This window comes from Pholis gunnellus (genome assembly GCF_910591455.1).
Source record: "Pholis gunnellus genome assembly, chromosome: 8".
In the NCBI taxonomy this organism is placed as follows: domain Eukaryota; kingdom Metazoa; phylum Chordata; class Actinopteri; order Perciformes; family Pholidae; genus Pholis; species Pholis gunnellus.
In genome coordinates this window covers 13,819,198-13,837,551 of record NC_136534.1, presented here as the reverse complement: position 1 = coordinate 13,837,551, position 18,354 = coordinate 13,819,198, and the positions used below count along the sequence as shown (strand labels likewise).

Here is an 18,354-nt window from a genome sequence, read left to right as displayed (position 1 = left end):
CTTTGTGATGTACATTGAAAGATCCACTATGGAGCGGATTTATTCTGAGCCTAGTTTACTTTCTCAGTTCATGTCTTCTATATCAAATTACACTACAATGTCAACCGTAACAATCACACATGGCCCACCGCTGTGTACGCTCAGTGTGAATATGAGGAAGCCGCATCAATATTGCTTAAGACCTTGGCTGTTCTGCAATAGAGCTGAACAATGTTGCAGCTCCTCAGTCCCAATGTTATCTCAGGATATGACAAGAGGTTATTATCTTTGACACAGAGGAGACAAGCAGGATTAAAGTAATCTATGGCCCTGTTTAATGTATAGGCACCTGGCGAACCGGCAAGGATCGGATCCGTCCCGCTGCCGGAATGTAATTTTGTGCATTTGACAGAAGCTAATTCAATCGCACAGTGCCAAGTAACAGCTCGCTGTGTGCAGAAATTCATTGTACTCACTAAAACAGAGGGAGAATATAAGAGCGGGGTGGAAACAAGGGAAACAGAAAACAAAGACAGACTTGGAGAGATTGAGCAAGTTGGTGAGGAGAATGAGTCTGGCAGGCGGCGAACACATACGTTACTTCAGCATGCGTGTTCAGGAGCTTATCCTTTGAGCCAGACATGGTGAAAGACTCTGCACCTGTCAGCTCGACTCCATCTAAAGACACAATGGAGGGGGGGGGGGGGACACAAAAAAGGGGAATACTATGTGTAAATTTGTTACATGTGAAACAAAAACATCAGTATTATTCTTGTGTGGAAATGTAAATACTGAAATATGATGTGTTCTGTTCTGTGTGTATAGTGTGCATCTGTGTGCGGTACAGTAACAGTATATGCCGCTGTCTTAACCTGTCTTTATACTGAAATCAAATCAGTGCTGAGATTACAAAATGAGAAAAACAAAACTACATTTTACACAATAAAGATGTACAGAACAAATTCCCACCAAGAGAAAACAACACAACATCTCTCCCTCTCTGTACTATACAGTCATTTACTGTCGGTGTGACGGGGGAGCAAAAGGCAAAAACAGAAAATGGAAATATTGCAGCTGTTTTCGTTAACGACTACAAACTTGGATACATTCTCTGTACGTGCAATTTGAAAGTCAGTGGAAATTCAAATGTTCAGGCTATTTCCTCCCACACAAGAGTCTGCTCCCTTCAACTCTGCTATTCGAAGGCTATGAAACAAGAGATCTTTAGTGAACAATGTTTTTATGTTTAAATATTCAGGTTGTAACCTATAGAGATCCCAGAATGTGGGGTATCCGAAAGACTGTTGCCCTTTGTTCTAAGCTGTCAAGTTGATCCTCTTTGTCACATTTAGTGCTGTTGAACGGGGTGACTCACCTTTGTATAGTGTGATTTCAGCCACGGGCTTTGCGTCAGGGGCGATACAGGTGACGGCGTACTTCTCCCCGGCCACCCAAGGTGTTTCCATATCCACCTCAATGTACGGCTTGGATGGAGGAACTGAATGAGAGAAACAACAGCTCCGGTTTAATATTTATCACATAATTAACCTAATATTTGTCACACTAATCCTTGGTTAGGGGGAGCAAGCGCTATCACAGATGGATATTAACTTATGCAATGATATGATAATAAGCGCTTGCAACATTTGGGAGTGATTGGAATGTCACGCTGTCTGCTTTTGAGTGATTTACTACAGCAAAGTTGGATGTGCTGTTGAGTTAGAATACAAAATGTGGACAAGAAGAGATGAAATAGTGATGAAACCGATCTAGTGCTAATGTATCATAGCAAACACCAAACACTTCTCTTCTCAGATCACCCCCAAGCTAAATTTGTGCTTTTTGGACTGATCAAAGCAGTTTTCACTTCTCCACTGTTCTACTCTACAATCCTTTTATCTGACCATAAATAGGGAAAAAAAACAGAGCTTTTAACACAAGGGACCGGAAATTGTTTGGCAGTAAAATTGGGAAATCTGTCACCAACTAACTGACAAAGAGATTTCTGCACTTTTGCGAGTCACTCTTCACCAAGACTATCGGTTCAATCATGCAGACGCTACAGAAATCCATTGTGCCAGCTTTTAGCGAGTGGGTGAGCCAGTAGAATGACAAACTAAGGTTACTGTTAAGGTTGTTTTCTTTCATCAGAGATCAATTGCGAAGGCTGCCTGAGTTCAGAGACAGAACGTGGAATTGGTACAGGATGGATACATGTGGTGTGTGTGAGAGAGACATGAAAGACTCTTGCAGAGAAGTAAAGCGATATGGCAAGAATAAAAAAGTGAGTGTGAGACGAGCTTCAGAAGAGAGCAGAGGCAGAAGGATAGCTGCTGCTGAATTCGGAGGCAAATCCGAACGGCTAATGTGTGTGTAAACGGCTGGACCGCAACCAAACCAGTCAGCCGTTCAGCTCCTCTCCATCTCTGTGGGACATACAATCAATCCCTGGCCACTAGGAGGAGCTGTTGCTGTGTGCAGAGTCGCCCATTGGCTCCAGTCTGCTATTGAGACAGATGAGATGTGGCTGCAGCTTCAAACTGATTTAAAAGAAGCAATTGAATCTGTGTGGACTGTGATGGGTTACCCAGAGCACTGCAGAGGCGCACGCTGCAATAATGAGATGCATTTGTTTGTTTCTCCCCCCCTTCTTCCCTGAGAAGATGACTGGGCCATGCATCTATTGACAGCCCCTGCACTCTCAATCTACCAAGGCCCGCACGATCCAACATAGGCGCATCACTTGTTGTGCTAGAGTAGTGTCTGGCAGCCTAACAAATCCTACAATAAGAAGAATGATATGTTAGCAAATGAGCCAGGCTGGTGTCTAATTTTTTCCTCGCTCGCTCATGCTGGCCCCGCTCCTCTTATCTCTCGTTCATTCCATCATCCCTCTCGAGCAGCCCGAGCCCATTCCTCTCTCCCCACACTATCCTTCTCGACCACTGCAGTTAAACTGCAGAAGTGAGGAGGAAGGTGGGTCCCAGCCATCCATCACATCTGCAAACCATGTGACCCAATAAGCCCAGTCAGGGTGAACATTTGTACGAATGTAATAGCATGTGTGGACAACAACAAAACACTCTCGATTCAATTTACTAGACATGCACTCAGAGCAACAAAAAAAAACAGACAGCGAACAAGCTGTTCTTTAAATTAACTCTTTCTGCCCCTTCTTTGTCTAATTGCCTGTCGGCTTTGTGATTTTGTCTCCCTCTCTCTCTCTCTCTCTCTCTCTCTCTCTCTCTCTCGCTCTGCTTTCTAGTCCCATCGCTCTTATCAAGGTACATATAGGAACACAATATAATAATAATAATAATAATAATAATAGATAGGCACGCAAAGACTCGCTCCTGCCTTTCAGAGGAGAAACAGTGAGCCGCAAAATTCGATTCATTAGACAAATACAGACGGATGGATGGATAAGGCAGATAAGAAGCAGATTAGCAGACACACATCAATATGCATATCCACCTATCATTTTCTCTCATTCACATACAGATGCACACACCCTCTTTCCTCCTTTGCACACAAACACCCAACAATAAACTCAGATCTACATTGCATGCAGATTTGCATGCACACACACACACTGACACGGGCGAGTGAGTGAGCAGACAAGCTACATTCATCTCACTTCCACCAAAAAACAGGCGCCAGTGTGTGTGCACAGTCTAACATGTGATACCAAGCGGATTCTCTGGAAAATATTGAAGAGGGCCCCGAGGATAAAACAGTCTCTAAAAAGCTTATTATGCTGAATTAAGAAAATAATAGAGACCAGAAGATCCGACTTCTCAATATCACACAGGCACAATTCATCATTTTTATCTCTGGAAGACAAAGATTGGCATGCACAAGGGCATATTTTTATACTCATATGTGCATAAACACACAAACACACACACACACACACATTCACACACATCGTCGGTCTCAGGTGTGTGATCTCTGGCAATGAAAGCCTCTGAAACAGTGCTCTTTTTTTCCAGCTTTCCCTTCCTCTCTGTCTCCCCCTTCCCGTCTGCTCCGCTCTGTTCTGGGGTAGAAGTGGAGCAGCAGCCCCGTCTCCCCTCGCCCATCGTCACAACTCTCCTCCCTTGACCCACTACTATTGTCTCTCTTATTTCACATGTGTGCAAGGATGGAAAATGTACCTTATTGATAGATTGAAAATAAAATAATTAAAAACAAAAGAGAGAGACAGAACATTTCAGTTGTTCCTTTGGTGTCTCTTTTTACTATTTAGCAGGGCCTCTTTTGCTAATTGTCTGGCACTGTAATATGCACACCGTCACACCAATGTATAACACACCGTCCTCTGATGGGGTTACATCTTGGGCAACTGTCAGAACTTTTTGTGAACGAAGATGAATAAAGTCACCATGTTCTACGTTGCTTGTGCCCCCGTTTATAAGTTGTTCCATTATTCATAACAGGGAATCGTAAAATGAAGGCTCATTATATACTCTTCAAGTGCTAAACTCATTAGCTACCGCAAAAACCTCACCATAGCCCTGGTTCCTAAAATGTCCTCTAACCTCCAACCAACACTGATAATAAGCTTACACACACACACACACACACACACACACACACACACACACACACACACATCTCTGTAAGACCAAACTATGGCACCTGAATGAGTAACACAGTCTAAAACCAGAACACATCAAATAAATGTTTTGAAGATTTACAGGAGGCATCTGTACAGGAATGCAATGCAGCGAGGCACAGAGTTGTTCATTAATAGGATTAAATGCTAACACTAATAGCATAAACTGAGACACAGGATGTGTCAGGTATGTGACGGGCACAGCGCGGGGTAAGTTTTAGGCGAGGGGGGGTTCAGCGGAGAGGGTAGAGGTTGTTTTTGTCATGGATTACTCACTGCCACTTGATCTGCCTATTGCAGTAATCCCCTATCTAAGCTCCGCAGGAAGGCAAAAACACACAGGAGTTATGTTGCGCCAATGGAAATGTCTTAAAAACATCTCTTTGTAAGCTCACGAATGGGGCTTATTGACATTTTTGTCTCGGTCCCTGCTACTCACTGCCTGTAGTGATCCATCTTGAATTAGCCAGTCATGATAGCACTCCCTCTGACCCAAGAATCCAATTATACCATCAGCAATCTCTGTTTTGTTTTCACATTCCTCTCCTCTCTCCTACTGTATCTCCTCATAAAGTGTTTATAGTGTTTTGATTTGATGCAGAGCTTGATGGGATGTGGCCATGGTTGACTGGCCAGGGGTGTGGGGCCTTGGGAGCTGTAGTTCAGTGATGGAGAAGTCTGCGGGGATCTCATCAGAGATGGTGCTCTTCAAAAGGATGCACAGTTTCCAGTCCCAGTTCAGCACTAACAGGAGATTGAATTCATCAGCTCATTATCAAGCCCCAGATTAGTCACGTATTTTAAATCAGTTGAGTTGGTGGGGTGGAACAAATGACCCTTTAGGACCATGGCTGCAGAGTGCTTTTTAAGTCAGTCGCTTCACTCTTTGCCCTTTGCAACAGTATAGCTGCAACTGTCCATCTTAAACAGTCAACAGCTGGAAAGTGTTCCCAAGACTCCAGCTAGATACAGATCTGAGGATGTCACGCACACACACACACACACAGTCTATGGGCACACGGGGCAGCAGTAGGTTTCAGTCATGGTAAATACGACTACCGGTGATCCCTGATGCAACATGAACATAATTCCCACACATTTTGACCTTTTCAAGAAAGCCGAAGGCGATCTGTTGACTTTGTCCATGTGTGGGCGCACATGCAATAGGCATCTCAGAGGTAATAAATGTGGGAGTCAAGCCTGCTGTGGCTGCAGGTGTAGGCCTGCTGTAGGTCATAAGACTGCTGCAGTGCGGAACAGAACGTAGCCATTCAAAGGAGACGTCTGCATTCTATGCCTCTTCCTATCCCACACCACCCGCCATCGCTCCCATTGATGTCAGTAAAACCTGCTTTCTTCTCAGAAGAGAGTGAGGCCACTAGAATCGCCACGGCAACCCCCCCCCCCCCCCCCCCCCGCAAAAAAAAAAAAAAAACTCTCCATGGTCACCAAAGAGAAAGCCGGAAAGCAAGGGAGAGAGGGAGAAATTATGCAGAATGGGGAGGGGGATGTAAGCAAATGAAGTGGGCCTGTAGAAGAAAGGTTCTTTTAGAGTCTTTTCCTTGCCACATATGGGCTCGCTCCCACAGGCAAGAAGGATAGGGAGAGAGAGATACCGGTTGTTATAGAGTGACAACAGGTGGTCTAATGTAGTCACACAATTATCTAATAATAATCTATTCCAGCCCATGTCTGAGTAGGAACTTTTCAATCACTTCTGTGATAATTTATTCCAGTGCAAGGGAAAGACATGGATCGCCTCGAGGCTTGCCAGGGAATCCAGGTTGTTCTGAGACTTCATATTGTGTTGCTGCTGGTTAGAGTCGTAGACCTACTGTACTGGAACATGAGGGGATGGCATAGTGCTTGGTAAAGCAATAAATGCCTTCAGAAAAGTTAGAAAAATCGTGACTTTCTTCATGGTTCATACATTCAAATATGATTTGCGCCGGGCAGAAACTGCTGGGTTCTACTGTACCAAGGACGATTTAAATTTAGTTTGTAAATTCAAGTGTGCGCTGCTTCAAATGCCTTGTCGAAGGCAAATTAAAGCTTGTTATCAATATAAATGAATATTTAACAGCTCTTTATATGGTGATTACCGGTCAGGAGGTTGTGTATGTTACTGGAGTACCGAGGATGCTCCCTGGTTACTCTGACAAAAAAAAGACATGTTTACAACCCCCCACATCCCCTGTATTCAGGCTCTCTATGGTTGCACTCACTTAGAATGTTGACCCAGGCTGTACTGGAAATGATTGCTTGACTGCTCTCAGACTGGCCCACTTGACATGTATATAGTTCCTCATCTTCCAGTTGGGCCTTCTCAATCTGAAGATGATACTGCCCTGGAGAAGAGAGGGAGAGATTAATCGGACACTTTATGTTGTGATGATTGTAAAAACAAAAAAAAGAACAAAGAAGAAAAGCTCATGTATTTTTCCTCTCGCCTCTTTTTGAACATGGCGTTGCATGTGTACCTCCTGTAGGCCCCTTTTCTTCTGTGTTGATTTGTAGGTAATTAACATGGGAAAATTAACAATAAAAGCAATTTGTACAATGACAGTCTGGCATCCCAATTCAATACGGTAATATACCCTACTACTGGCACTTGGGTATTTGATTTGATTATAAATAGAGTATTTTCATATTTCTGTAAAAATGGAAACATCTCACTTGCTGATAATCTCCTGCTGGAGGCTTTAGCACAGACATGCAAGTCGTTGTCTATACTCATAGCAGAGGAATTTTGTTTCAGAATGACTTTCCAGCATGTTAAATGAAATCCAATCCCAGATTCACAATGCCGGACGAATAAACTGTCTATTAATTGATGCCAGGCAGAGTCCTTCTTTCTGTACCTCTCTTCTGATAGTCTGGCGTGCCAACGGGGCTTGATTTGTTTGATGCATTGCCATAACCTGTGGGGATTAGATGATGTTCAGTGTTGGTTTTCCAGCTCCTGATTCTCTGGCTCTCAGCCTACTAACATGTGCAAAATAGTATCTTGGTCTGACAACCACCCAGGCCTAAAACTGCTTGTGTCAAGTAAGCTGGCAAGATAATTAACACCAACTAGAAGCAATTTTCACATCTAAGTTATCATTGAGTGCAGAGAGAGAGCGAGAGAGACATTGAAGTTATTAATCATATTCCTCTTTCCTGGAATCACTCACAAATAGTGCAATCAAGTTGCAGAGAGTACAGATTTATGGTAGGGGAGATGGCGGATGGCTGCAACGGGATTTGCTTGTTTGTCCATTACTCTGTATTTATTTCAGCTAGAGCCTTCTACATTTTGGGATACAGTAAAACGTCGTAGCCATTATGTCAGCAGCAGAGTAACGTTATATTCTCCTCATTGCAAATCTGCGTTTGTGTATTGGCCCTAAAGGGGATCGGCGGTTCGATCCCCGGCTCAGGCTCCGCTAGTCGCATGTCGATGTGACCTTGAGCGAGACACTTAACCCCAAAATTGCTCCCGTAGCTTTGCCTACGGTGTATGAATGTGATAGAACCTGAATTGTAAGTCGCTTTGGATAAAAGCGTCTGCTAAATGACTGTAATGTAATATAATGTAATGTAAAGCTGGAAACACATATTTTTCCATAATTGGGAAAGGGAGAAACCTCACTAACCTCAATTGTTGATCTGTATTCAGAGAACCTTTTGCATAAGTCAGTCAGCATAAAGAATATAATTGCTCTCACTTGCTTTTTTTGTAATTTGCCACAATTTCGGTCAAGAAAGCTTATATATTGTTATGCGTTTAGTGGGATACAAACTGATTAAAAATAAGGTATGTACTATATTTAATTTCTAAAAGCATTCATGTAATGTGTGAACAGTTTTTCTCTGACGCTGTGCTCTATATTATACCAAGGAGTAGAGATTATATTTGTACATTTAAACGCCTGCCAGATTCATTAAACTTCATCAAAGACATTCTTGCGTGTGCCAGCATGGCACAAACAGTATTCAACGTTTTCTGAACAATACTCAGAGCATTAATATAGCAGCAAACAACTATTTGCAATGTTTAGATAGAGTGCAGTAATGTCTGCCTGAGCAGAGAATGAAGTAGCTCTCTCTCTCTCTGTGTTTGTTGCAGTCGAGCCGGCCGTGCGTGCCTTTTAGTGCATGGCTTGCTCATGGCAGTGACTATGGTTCACCACTTTCTAAATGATGATTGATATTCGTTAGTTTGGATTATGTAAGAAGAATATGTACATGTGATGCCGTGTGAATATGAGCGTTCAATCATAATCACATTTTGCCTGATTGACTGTATGCATGCCATGTACTATAATCAAATTACACCTTGTGGACCAACCACTGAAAATAAATAGTTAAAAATGTAATGCTTTGGTGCCTTGAACAAGCAGTTTTATCTGTTCTTCTGTGTGTTTGTCTTTACAATGCACAAATGCTTGACATCCTAGATTTAGGCTTATGTCCATATACACTGACGTTATTGCTTCCACTTGGGGAAACTTAAGGGTGTTACATCTACTGTAAGTATATGTTGAAATCAACACCGGCCTCTCTTGTTTTTGTGAATGTGTGATCTCAGGCTTTTTTTAAGCATCATTAAACATCACTGATGGTGACAATCAGTGGAACCTGGTGGAGTATCAAGTGCAGTCAAGTGCCATCTTAAATGATTTTGCTCTTTCCTTGCAGAGTAAAGTGATTGCTTACATCAGTGTGCAGTTTCTTTTCCTGGTGAAGTGTACCTGCGCAGATGGGTAGTTTATTCATGAGTGTTTGACAGCTTGTGTGTGTTTGTGTTCATCTGTATACATTGTTATTCTGTTGTTGTTGTAATGCTTACTGTAATTTGCTAATAAGCTAACAAAGTGTTTCAGTGCTTGTTTTTCTGTAAACTCTAGGCATCAATAAGCATGGACAACGTGTGGATGGGCATCTATGCGGTGTTTATGTGTCGCTGGCGGTCTCCCACACTGTGCAACAGTAAAGTGCGGCTTTTCTAGTTGCGGGCTGATCAGGAACAGATGCTCTTCTCTTACTCGGAATTGCCTTCTAATTGGCTATTACTTTTTATAGACTGTGCTGCAGATTCCGCAACACACTTTATTCCCTGCCACATTTCACAGATTTGCTGACACTGACTCTGTTGCCATTTTTTGTCTTAACATGTGAGTGACAATGAGGGCGATGCGTGAGAGGCTGTTGACAATCACATCACCTCCTCATTCCCAGATGCTGCCTGTACAGAGAGCCAATGTGCCATAAGGTTCCCGTAATGTCTGTGTTACTTTATTACAGCACTTTGAAGCCATAGCAACAACATCATCTCATTTACTTTTCGCCAACATCAAGCTGTACTGCTTACTGCGCTGAGAGCAGCACTTCTTAATCAAAACTATATTAACTATATGTCACAATAACCTTAAGTATATGTATCAATTTAACACGGACAGCATGTTATTGTTACTTTCTTTGGAACATCACACATCCATGTACCATCCCCACATCTGACCTCATGTTCTAGCCCACACAGTAGCGTTGCTATATATTGACCAGTGTTATTTTCTCTTATTCCACTCAACTGGATCTTAAACCCATAAACTGCAAGCCACACTCAAACATAAGCAATTCATGATGACTAATTATGGCATCTTTTTAGTGGCGCTTTTATCACGCAAGTTCATTTATCTAGCTTGGATAGGTCCATCAAAGCCCAATAGGCCATAGACCTTATTCTGTGAGTATCCCTGTTTACCTCTCTTGGGATTTCCAATCATGCTGTAGCGCGGAAAGCCTGGCAGGCTTCTCTGTGGTCCCAGGAGGAGGCCATCTTTCACCCACTGCACAGTCCCTGAGGCCCGCAGCACCTCACACCTCAACACAGCTGTGGCTCCCATCCGCACAGTGAGGTTCCTGGGCTCAGACCTGAAGGCCTGCTGGGCCTGCGTGCCTGGAGACAGAAAAGGAGGAGGAGGAAAGTATTTGGAGTGGAGCGGGCAGGGGATGTGATGGGATTTAATGTAAAGAGGTGGAGAAGATCAAGGGCTGAGCATGTGTGAGGAGTGTTATTGAGCTAGAAAGAAGGAGTAGAGGGAAGATATTATAAACATACACCACAGGGATGCAGTCTTGTGGTCTTTTGTCTGAGAAGGCACCCCATTGTGTCTGGCCACATTATTCATCGTGGCATATGTTTTATTGATGGGCGACTGCAGCGATACGGCCCTGAAAATGAGTCAATAAAGTAATTACTGCGAATTAAATCCCCCCTCAGCCATGCACATAGGTTATTGGGCGGAGGGAAAAAGCATGTGGTATCAGGGACCTCGTTCACCTGCGTGTTTTTCTTCAGTGTCGATGTCCCACCAGCTAATTCCTCCTGGGAAGAGTAATGATTATCACTTTAATCCCTGTTGTTTGTCATAGGTGCGGCTAGCCATCCTTCAGCCAGGCTCTTAGGTGACATTCAGTGGTGCAGTGCACTTGAGTCAGGAAAGGTAACCTTAGAACAAGCCACCAATGAGCCTCTAACACAGGGGCTAGGATTATTATACATAGGGTTTATGATTAAATTCAGTTCAAGGAGCCAAACAGAACTGCATACTCTAATTAATGCCTAATATCTAAGCGTGATTCTCGTTTAAACAATGCCCCAAAGAGAAGGCAGCCTGATTCCGCCAGGCTGTTTGAATCTTGACCTTCATTGAAGCAATGACCAAGTTGTTTGTGAAGTGCATGCTCTGTTGCGTCTGACAACATGAGTGAGAGGCAGAGCTCTCAGATCAAGGCTGAACCAGTCACCTCACGTCAAATATGAAGGGCAAGATTGGCCATTACAGAGGATGCATACAAACAACCAAACACAGGAGAAAATTTGCATACAGTTTACATAAATGAATACTCAACAGCGGTCTACGGTTGCTTCTGGAAAATGTTTTACTGTATTATTCTGAGATATAGAAATACTAAATACCATATAAAAATGTAGTGATAAGACTTCTCTTGTCTTAAAGTGAGATTATGCAACTTTTAGATTCATAAACAGCACAAGCTTCCTCTCACAACATGATTTTAATAACAATAGAGGGAACCCTTGCTAAGTTTATTACATTCAGAGGTTTTGCCACTAGAGCTTTAGCCTACAGTACTGAGAAGTGTGAGACACTAAATGTAAATTAAGTGATATTGTTGGACATGTTCTCTTTAACACTGACCTAGGTTACTTGCCATAGTTGAGAAATATTTGTTTTTTTTTAAAAGGGAGAGAAGAAGAGTTTTTAGGTCATGAAAGGATAAAGAGAACTGGATGCAGCATTAGAGGCGGGGCCCCGTTCATTCCTATGAAAGTTGCTCAGTAGTGCATGAAGCAAAAAAAAGTTTTGACTTCCAAGTATACAATTATCCCATAGAGCAAGTGCACTAGTGTTTCATTTAACCCTGCATCCCAACCTTGGTCTCTGGTTCATTCACATGAACAGAATGAAAAGTAATTCTGGATTTAGCTGTTAGTGCATTTTACAACTTGTAGGACTAACCAGCTTTTGAGCTTGCTGTGCAACTGGCTCTTCTCTGCTCACGCTACTGTTATCCTACATTTGAGTATATCACAGGTCAATTAAAACGTTTTTCTAACAAAATAACAAGTTAATACCTCCTCATCTTTGCTGCTTGTGGTCCCACTCAACAACTCTTCACCCCAGTGAAGCTGTTTAATGATGATGTCTAAGTCTTTACATCAGACAGTCGAAATGAAGGGGAATTCAATGTTTCAGTATCATTAATGGCTTTTATGCTGCATTCTGCTGCTTGTGACCACAACCGTGAGCTTAAGTTTTTGTATTAATTCTTTTGGGGAATTTGCAGTGAATTTGACACTACAGCTGGCCCTTACACATGACACAGCAATGGGTCAAGTATGCTGATATAGTAATAATAATTACTACAAGCAGACCTTTTGGAATGACCTGACTGACTGCATGCTTGCCAGCAAGCAGGCAGTGACAATACCACCAGGGTGCTGGAGCTGCAGCACCTAAATGGAATGCAACCATGCCATCATTAATTAATGTTATTAATTACAACAGTGCTTTCCTTCTATGACCTGTCAAAATGTCTGCCGTGAAATATTGATTTCCATTCTTTATTCAAGAGTGGATGTATATAATTACACATGCATGCAATTTCCCCACCCTGATTTCTACATTTATTTTCGCATTACATTTTTTAAGATTTTCAAGAGTAGCAAATTCTTTCCAGACAATGTTTCACAGCCTCCACTTCTTCTAGCTATAATATGCAGCTCACATACCTATGTAATAGTATCTAAAAGGTGTCGATGAAAATGTTCATTTACAGCTAATTGGTCCTCTCCCATTATAAGGTAACAGTATATATACTATATTGTCGGATCACTTAGGGTTATGTTGAGCCCATGAACTGGAAGCCTTTGTACTATTCACCATGGAAACTAGTCAGGAAATGCTGTGCACACAATACCCAGTAGCAGTTGGTGTTGTTCATTTTTCTGTGTAAACTAGTCAATGCTGGAGGTTGGATTAGAAGGGACCTAAACCCACCGTGTATAAAAAATGCCAAGGATAACATGCACATGCTCACATTGGACAGATTTACCTTCAGCTTAATAGCAATCTTGGTAGAAAAGTCACTATGGTCACATGTAGCAACCCTTTGCAACACATTAGGCAGTTTTCAGATTAAGTTATTTGCATAAAACACTAATACCCTGAGACTGGGTTCCCCTGAATAAGTCGGTTAACAAAATGTGTCTTTCTACCTGAGATAGGAAGAATGGTTCCCCTGCAGAAACATATATAAATGCCAAAGTGAACCCATTGATACTGCGGTACATGTGGTATCTTTGACAAGGTTTCCATAAGATTAAGAGATAAGTATTAAATTAACCTGGTTAGTTTAACTGACTTACATCCACAGTACATGCATCACTGTAAACCTTTGCAAATTGAGAGGGCAACCTATACACACAAACAGAGAATAGCTATTATAAATACAGTGAAAATGAATTCAAGGCTTTAATAAATTCAAGGTTCCCACTGCTCAACTGAATGGCCTGAACCGGGATGAGACTTGAAAAGGCCTCAGTTAGTCCATGGTGACATTTGATTCGCTTACCCCAGATGAGACATAGAAAGGGTAGAGTGAAAGGAGACACAATCCATGCTGAAAAGAAGTCCATTTTCCCACTGACGCCTGACCTTGGACAATTCTGAAACAACCATGAAAGAAAATATATATGTGAGATATACACAATAACATGTACCTTACAAGATAAATGCCTTTTAGGAGCGATTTGTATTAAGTCTAGCAGTGTATTATAAGCCTTCAGTCATTCCGTGTTTATGTTTTAATTTCACGGTTTGACTTTCTGAAGAACATACTATAGCTTGTGTTTGCAATACTATTTACTATTCACTTTAGCATCCGACTTCCAAGTCTCACAAGCTTTCTGACGAGCACATGATTATAACACAATTGCAGCAGACTTATTAGATCCATCAATCAATCAATCAATAAATAAATCAATCCTTCATTAGCATGCAATTAAAACATAATTAACTTTAAAAACCTACGAGGCAAGGCATGGTGTTGGTAATTTGTGTTTTAGGATGGCTGAAGAGCTTTCACTGTTTGAATGGCTTAGTTCCTTAAGCTAGTTTTAGTCTCCTGTCACAAGGAGGAAACTATTTAATTAGACCTGTACATTTTAATGTGATTAGTAGTTGTTATGAAGACCTCTGTGGGTTCTTTTTTGCATTCCAACTGGCTTCTCCTAGCACAATAATTCAGGATCAGCTGATGATGAAGAACAGAGCAAATATGATCTATTGTACAAACTGATACAGGGCAAATAGATACCTTTCAAATCTCTGCAAGTGGATTTTTACACAGCACTTAAATGAATGTGAACAAGTGGCTGCATGGAAAGCAAAAAAGTCCTTCAACATTAGAGAAATTGGAACATGATATGATATACATCAATAATGTAAATTATATAAAACGTGTAGTGAATAGAGAGTGCCTTCTTCAGAAACACAGCATTGGACACTTTAAAAAAAGCTTTAGACAACCTTTTTTTCTAATTAGTGTCAGCACAGGACGTTACAGTGTCACCTACTGTGCCTTTTGTTGTTTTGGCATGACGACTTGTTGAGTAACTAGGTTAAAGCATGGTCCTTTAAGACAGTCATGTCAAAATGTCTGTGTATTTGTTTTTGGCAGGTCATTTTCCACGGATACATGATGTCAGCATCATGCTCTTTATGAGAATAGCTCAGGGACAGTTTGGAATTAGGTCTGTAGGCCGTGCTGTGGTTCTGTGCCCATTGCATCCAATACTCTTCCTTATTTGACCTGGAAGAGCCCTCTGTGGATTATAATTTTTTGCAAAGTTTGTAATCACTTAAATTTATCTGCTGAAGAAGTGGAACAAATAACAGTGATTTACTTAATTGAAAACTAAATATTTTCTCATCTCAATAGACAAAATGAATTGAAGGCAGCAGCTCTTCGACGCAGCTACCCTCAGTCGATTAGTTGCACTCCAACAGGCTTTGATAAGAATGAACTCACACTCAATTATTTTTTTCGCTCTCAAAACATTTGTGTATTTCGGAGGCCCCAGTATACTCTTCGAAAACACACTAGGGTAATTATTTCCGTCTTCAATGAATAGAAATTCTTTTCTGAGGTTGACAGTGGCCATCTTCTATATTTTCTCTTTTACCGTCTCACGTCGGTATACACAATCATTATATCCTGCCTAATGTTGACATTACTTCTCATACACACTTTAAAGTTATCCATTTCTCGATAAGAAGTACAGGATTTATTTCCACTATCTACAGCACAATGAAAACAGCCAGAACTCTTCCTTTGGGATTTAGAGCTCAGGTACAGCTGGTGCAGCAAAGAAATGTTTGGCCAACACAGAAAGGTTGCTGCTGGCCTCACGAGTCCCCATTTTCATTGGGACTCAGAAACAGCCTCCACCTTAATTGCTTTAAAAAATACAGCCAGTTGCAAGAATGTTAATTTTCTGATAAGTGTTTTCTTTCTTTGTATGACAAATCTAGGATGGTTTAGTGCTTGTGGAATAATTTTGATATGTCATTTAACCGTTGCATCAAATGTAACATTAGATAAATACCAGACCGAATGGAAATTTAATTTGTCTTCAAATATAAGAAAGACTCAAATTTTACTAGAGCATTACCCTCATTGCCACAGATGTTTGACCTTGTTCTTCACCAGCTTCTTACAAATGCAAATTAGAAAGTTTGATTTGAAATTTGATTTGCTTTCAGACACAGGTCTGCCGCTCTCCCCGCAAGGGCATTAGAAGTAGCTGAACCATTCAGCGTGACCCCGACAGGTAGGTTTTTAATGGCGTCTTTCATATCGCCATCAAACGACTCAATACACTCAATCCTAGACCAATTTAACGTGAAACCCCATGAAATCATTCAATGTGCAGAAAATGAAGTTTCAGACCCCGTGCAGCAATCCAATTCAGATGTGGTCCTACATCTTAATACCAACGTCTTACCAATCTCACCAGTTGCCCGTGGCTCCAATTACAATAGCTTATAGAAGCTGCATTGTGAACCATTGCTGCTTTAACACTGAACTGCTGATAAAGGGGGTTTCTAAAAGATTCAGATTAGATTATCAACAGAATCTAATTGCATCCAATCATGGATTTTGCATTAAAACACGGCATTCTTTAAGCAGTATGATTGAGACGTAGCTGGATGTGCTAAACAGAATAGACCTCATCCTTGAGAATAGACTAAATCATACGGCTTCGTCCAGCAGCTTGACATATCCCGTAGAAACGCAAGTTAGGTGTTTGTGTGCTTTGTCTCCACTGCCTTCAGCTCAAACTGTTCAAGTTTACTGGATTACTCTGACTTCGCTACACACACACATACACACACTCGCAAACCTGCTCTCCCCATGAAAAAGTTGAGAGACAGAGAGGCAAAACCTTCTTTCAACCTCCACCAACTCAAGCACATCTGCCTGCCTAGGGTGCACAGAAAGAAAGAGTGTGAGGCAGGCAGACAGAGAGGTGGTATCGCCTTCTAAAAAAAGCTGGGAATCTTTGAATAGGTGTGTGGATTTGCATGAGAGAAAGAGAGCGGCTCCTACCTGTTGAGTGACGCCGAGGCTCAGGAGCGTCTTTTTTGTCTTCCTGATCTACAGATGGCTCTCTGAACACAAGTGAGCAACGGAGATGTTAAAGAATGCCAATGGGACTCCCTCTTCTCTCACTCCTTAGTCTAAGACAGAGGCAAACAGATGAAGAGAGGGAGAGAGGCGGTGGCAGAGACTGAAGTGTGAAGGAAGGCGTGCATATGAGAACTGTTGGTGGTGGTGGTGGTGGTGGTGGTTACAAAGGGGTCACCTGAATAGGAGACTAAAAGTTAAAAAAACAATAACAATGTAATGGCTCCCCCAAGGATTCAGTTCATTTTTAATACTTTTAAGGCCACGCAGTAACAAAATGACCATTTAAAAATTAGTTGAACCTCTTGTTTCAGCAGAATTGAATAAATAACTATAAAAGCGTAATAAAGTTGCAGTGAGCCAGTAATAAGAGCGGAGGAACGGGCCTTTAGTTTCTTTCTATTCTGCCTCTCTGCGGAGTATTCATGGATCCCAATATTTAGCATTTCACTGTGGCGGGTTGGAAAGAGCAATGCAGCCCTCAAAGATACAGATCCAACATGGATGTCTTCACAGCTGCTAGTTTGTAACATTTATGCTCATACATAATGAATGGAATAGAAAGTATCCACATAACCGTATTTCCTATACGAAATACTCCTGGGGTGATCTGCTCTGCTGCAGAGATGGAGACAGGCCGAAGAATTCACTTTCAACAGTCGGATATTTGATATTCTTTTTCTGAATAGTTCTTCCCCCCACCCTTTTTGTCAATTATATACTTCCAACTGAATGGCGGATGGAGAATACTGCCATTTGCTCAGTGGAACATACTGAAAGCTCTTCTAGCAAGACAACTTAAAGGTCATGTTTATTTTTCACATGCATGTATTTTTCATTTGATCTGCTGATAGTCCACGCTTGTGCCGTGGCTCCGTGTTGACTATATGTTCGAGCGATTTGCTCTGTATAAACACAAAAGCATTTATACTGCTGCATCTGTTGTTCCACTATGGGTCAGCCAAGCAGTATTGGCAGACCAACTGCTCTATGTGTTAGTAGTGCTTAGAAACTCCCACATTTGTGCAGCAGGCAATAAAGAAAGAATGATAATGACACACAGTATAACGGCACAAATGCAAGGACTGTAACCGTATGTTGTCCATGCTGCACAGTGCCAGTGTCCAGTATAGCTCTCTGTGTAGTGTGTGTGTATGGGCGGTGTGAGTGTGTGAGTGTGTGTGTGTGTGTGTGTGTGGCCCAGATGTTAGCGGCTGGGTTGTGTAGCCAGAGCTGGCCCCACAGACAGTCATTAAGCCCAGCAGCCCAGGGCTGGAAGGTTAATTCCCCCGCCTGGAGGCGTATGTAGGTGGGAGGCAGGAGGAAAAGAGGGAGGGAGGTGGAGGATGAGGTGGAGAGGCAGCAGGGGGGGGGGGGGGGGGGGGGGGGGGGAGCAATGGGAGGCGAGGGGGCTGTGAAGCTCAGCACTGAGTTCACACAAACAGCACTGTCAGCAAGAGTGGAGCCGCTCCACTGCCAGAAGAAGGAAGAGGAGGGAG

The 18,354-nt window shown here is 42.1% G+C and overlaps 1 protein-coding gene across 1 annotated transcript in view; it reads right to left on the bottom strand.

Annotated features, from left to right (window-relative positions):
• nphs1 (NPHS1 adhesion molecule, nephrin) overlaps positions 1-16,910 on the bottom strand; it is a 36,210-nt gene extending 19,300 nt beyond the window's left edge. Inside the window, exons 1-6 of the mRNA XM_079164949.1 lie at positions 16,778-16,910; positions 13,739-13,832; positions 10,344-10,538; positions 6,823-6,945; positions 1,355-1,477; positions 576-657 (exon numbers count right to left, since the gene is read on the bottom strand). Coding sequence (XP_079021075.1) covers positions 576-657; positions 1,355-1,477; positions 6,823-6,945; positions 10,344-10,538; positions 13,739-13,802 — 587 coding nt within the window. The 5' untranslated portion in view covers positions 13,803-13,832; positions 16,778-16,910. The remainder of the gene's footprint in view (positions 1-575; positions 658-1,354; positions 1,478-6,822; positions 6,946-10,343; positions 10,539-13,738; positions 13,833-16,777) is intronic.
• Positions 16,911-18,354: the final 1,444 nt, after the last annotated feature.